This window comes from Elephantulus edwardii, unplaced genomic scaffold, assembly GCF_000299155.1.
Source record: "Elephantulus edwardii isolate Elephantulus edwardi_28Jun2011 unplaced genomic scaffold, EleEdw1.0 scaffold00147, whole genome shotgun sequence".
Lineage (NCBI taxonomy): Eukaryota > Metazoa > Chordata > Mammalia > Macroscelidea > Macroscelididae > Elephantulus > Elephantulus edwardii.
In genome coordinates this window covers 8,290,598-8,294,424 of record NW_006399897.1, presented here as the reverse complement: position 1 = coordinate 8,294,424, position 3,827 = coordinate 8,290,598, and the positions used below count along the sequence as shown (strand labels likewise).

The 3,827-nt window shown below is 35.9% G+C and overlaps 1 protein-coding gene across 1 annotated transcript in view; it reads right to left on the bottom strand.

Annotated features, from left to right (window-relative positions):
- The window catches only part of MYO16 (myosin XVI), a 951,959-nt gene that overhangs the window by 417,058 nt on the left and 531,074 nt on the right, over window positions 1–3,827 (bottom strand). Inside the window, exon 17 of the mRNA XM_006894620.1 lies at window positions 311–422. Within this exon, the coding sequence (XP_006894682.1) occupies window positions 311–422 (112 nt within the window). The remainder of the gene's footprint in view (window positions 1–310; window positions 423–3,827) is intronic.

Below are 3,827 nucleotides of genomic sequence, written 5' to 3'. Positions count from 1 at the left end.
AAAAATAAATCAAAAAATAAAATATTTTATGAAAAAGGAATAAAGAAAAAAGAAACCGTCATTTTAAAAATAGCACTTCTTTCCTCTGACCATTCTTTTTATTTCTTATCAAGAGCAAAACATTACTTTTTTGTTTATGCCTACCTCCTCTAATAATGTGTACATATTATAAGGGCAGGGACGGTGTCTTATTCACTTCTGAATCATTAATATTTACAATGCTTCTGGAATACAATATTTTTTTTTAATAAATACGTTATATGCTGGTAGAAGCTTAGTTTTACCAATGAAATTTTATGATGTGACTTACCAAATTACTGAAGCCAACTACAGTCAGGGCCTGTTTCAAAATTGCTAATTTCTCTCTGTTCAGAGAATGCTCTGCTGTTGATATATCTTCCTGGATGGTCTGGTCCAAATACCTGTTTTAGATAGAAAGTACAAACCATTATGGCTTGGCTAATAGTCAAATTCTAGTGGGTAAAATTCATCTCAACCACATTTGGTGTCCTGGATAGAGGAAATCACCTAAACATTTCATCCTCATGTGTTGACAAGGTTTCTAGAACATAAGAGCACATGATGTTTCAAGAAACAAACAACAACAACAAAAGAAGTTCTTGCTGTACTGGAATACATTTACGCCATTTAACTTGTACATTACCTTAACTGCACTTTCCTAGTGGAAGAACAAGGTCAGATATCCTTCAAGAATTTAATACAAAGTTGCAAAGTCCTGTAACAGGTGTTTGCTATTCAGAGTTGTATCAAATAAGCCTATTCAGAGAAAAATCCTTATTCTATCCCGCTAATAAATTTTAAGTATAGGGTGGTTGCTTAGGTTATTAATGTTTTTTTCTCATTAAATGTTTGTTAGATACATATAAAATATGGGGATTAATAGGTACTTTATTATAGTAAGTGGTCCCTGTTTTGAACCTAAACAAACAATCAAGAATTTAATGTATGAAGGGAGAGACAACACAGAAGATTAGCAACAATAAGGTATGGAGCAAAATAAAAGAAAAAAGGCAAAGTGCTACTCAAGTTGCTGTATAGGTACATAAGGCCTTGAGTGGCACAAATAGAGTGCACTCAGGAAGTAAGCCAGAGGGTAGTAGTCTGAAATCACTCAGTGACGCTGTGGAAGAAAGGCCTGGTGCTATGCTTCTATAAGTATTATTGTTGCTATTAAATGCTAGTAAGACAATTCCAACTTACAGTGACTTGGAGGAAGTGTACCTAGAATGCTATATAGAAGCAAGCATGATGAAACTTCATCTTACATACTGTGAATATGTTGTCATGATGGTCCAGTACTTGGAAAAAGACATGCTGGAAAAGGTAGAGGGGTAATGAAGAGAGAAAGACTCTCAAGGACATGGACTGATACAGTGACTGAACAATGGTCATAAACATATAGGAAATAGCAAAGATGATACAGGACAAGATTCAATCTATGATGCGACATGCTACAGACTCCACCACGAGGACTTCCTTTTTAATATTAAGTTATGGATATTAGCCAAGTAAATTATAGGAATTGAAGGTATTCATGTAGTAATTAGGAACATGCAAAAAAACACAGAACTGAGGGAGTCTGGTGCATGTAGGGATTTCAGTAAAGCTATATCAGCAAACATGAAACCTATGATTAAGGAAGTACAGATTTATCCAGTTAGTTAAATCACATTCCAGAGTGTGGTGAGTCTTGCAACATCACTATAAATTATGTCTTAGAAGTAACTGAAAGCAAAACGATTTTGAAACCAACGAGTGGCATAAACAAATAAGTGATACAGAAAGGTTATTCTGGTAAAAGCTTAAATCTGGAAAGACAGGAGTCAACTGAGCGTAAAAGAACAGTAGTGATATAGCATAAGAAGAAATGAGGCAGAGAAAAACAGGAGTACCAGGATTGGCAGGATAACAGGATAGGCTGGACACAAAAGAAAGAGGGAAGTAAAGACTTGATGATTCACAGCTGTCTTTCTGGAAAACTGGGTGGAGAGTAGGCCTGTTCAGTCAGAAGAAGGTTTCAGCTAGTGGAGCAATGTGTGAGAAAGTGAGCCTTATGTTTTGTTTTAGGCATTTGGAGATTGAATTACATGTTGAAGGTCAAGTTGAATTCCAAGATACAAATGGATAAAAGGACTCACAATTTACTAGAAATTAATTTTGAAGTCATAATCACAAGGAAGAATAAACCTGTGTTAGTGGATGGGTATATCCAAGAAGACTTTAAAATTGGACTAATGAACAAAGACTTGAGTTAGGAAGAAGAGAGTAGGAAAATTAAAACATAGCACTGTGATTCTAACTAAAGGGTGAAGCATATTTTGTTTACTGATTGATGTTGTTCTTATGTGCTGTCTCATGTGCCATAATAAAGTGGAATTCACAGCAGGACTAAAAAGATTAAACATTTTTAATCTTTAAAAATAAAAGAACCAATATAATCCACTATATATATTAAAAATAGAAAAGCACTGAGTATTGATAATTATTGATAAAGAAAATGCATTTATAAAATTCAATATTATTTTCTGAAAAAATCTACCAACAAAACACACTGTATTGAAAGAGATGAGGGAAAGAACTGTTTAAAAAGAACATAAGATTAAGTATTATTTGCATGACAACAGTACAGAATAAGAGGTGCATAACAAAGTGGACTAGGGAGTGGAGGGAGAGAGGAAATTGTGCAATGAAAAAAAAAATCTTTTGTAGAGAGAACTGAGAGGGTATGGAGAAAATGTACAACAATGAATGAATGGAAATCCAATTTTCTATAAACTTTCATTAAAATACCAGTAAAAATTAAATTTAAAAAACCCACATGAATAGAAGGGAAATTTCTCAATACTTTTATATATATATTGAACAGAGATTTCTGGTAGCCTAGTGGCAAGAGCTGCATTGCAATCCCAAAGGTACATGGTTTGAATCCCACCAGCCACTCTGCCAGAGAAGTTTGGGCAATCTCCCCCCATGTAATTAACTGCCTTTGAAAATCTGATGGAGAGTCAGTTATGGATCGTTTTCAACTCGATGGCAATCACAAACAACAACATGCACTGTTGTGAGTTTGCTCAAAATGGCTCTCCTAGGTCAGTTTTTTACTTCCTTTACATGGCAGGGTGAGACATGCTAAAGTAATATGTTGTTGTTGTTGTTGTTAAATACCTTCAAGTTATAGCGACCCTATGAATGAAAGTCCTTGACAGTTGCATAACTTTCATCCTTTCTCCATGTTCTTAGGGTTTCCTAAGGCAAGCTATTAATGGAAGTGGATGCCACTCCTGCTTCCAATCTTGTTTTAGCAGGGGAGCACCACCAAACACTGTCTGACATGGGTAACCATTTATCACATTTGTCACATCAGTGTCACAGTGTTCAGCTTCACAGCGACCACAAGTTACCTCTGTTCAGCAAGTGGACACACCAGGGCTATACAACCTAGAAGATTGTTTCACCAATAACAAAGACAGGCCTTAGGGCCGTGGATTAGAGTCACCTACCTGTGGCTTGGTAGCTTCGCTTTTGGTTAAAATGTATTACACAGATGACACAACCCTTGCTGAAACTGAGGACAACCTGAATCACTTATTGCAGAAGTTCAAGGACAGCAGCCTTCAATACAGATTGAAGCTCAACATCAAGAAAACAAAGATTCTCATCACTGGACAAATTGGCAGCATCATGAAGAATGATGAAGAGATTGAGATTGTTAACAGCTTTAGTTTGCTTGGCTCCACAATCTACACTCCTGATACCAGCAGCCAGGAAATCAAGAGATGAATTGCTTTGGGAAAGTCAGCTGTCAG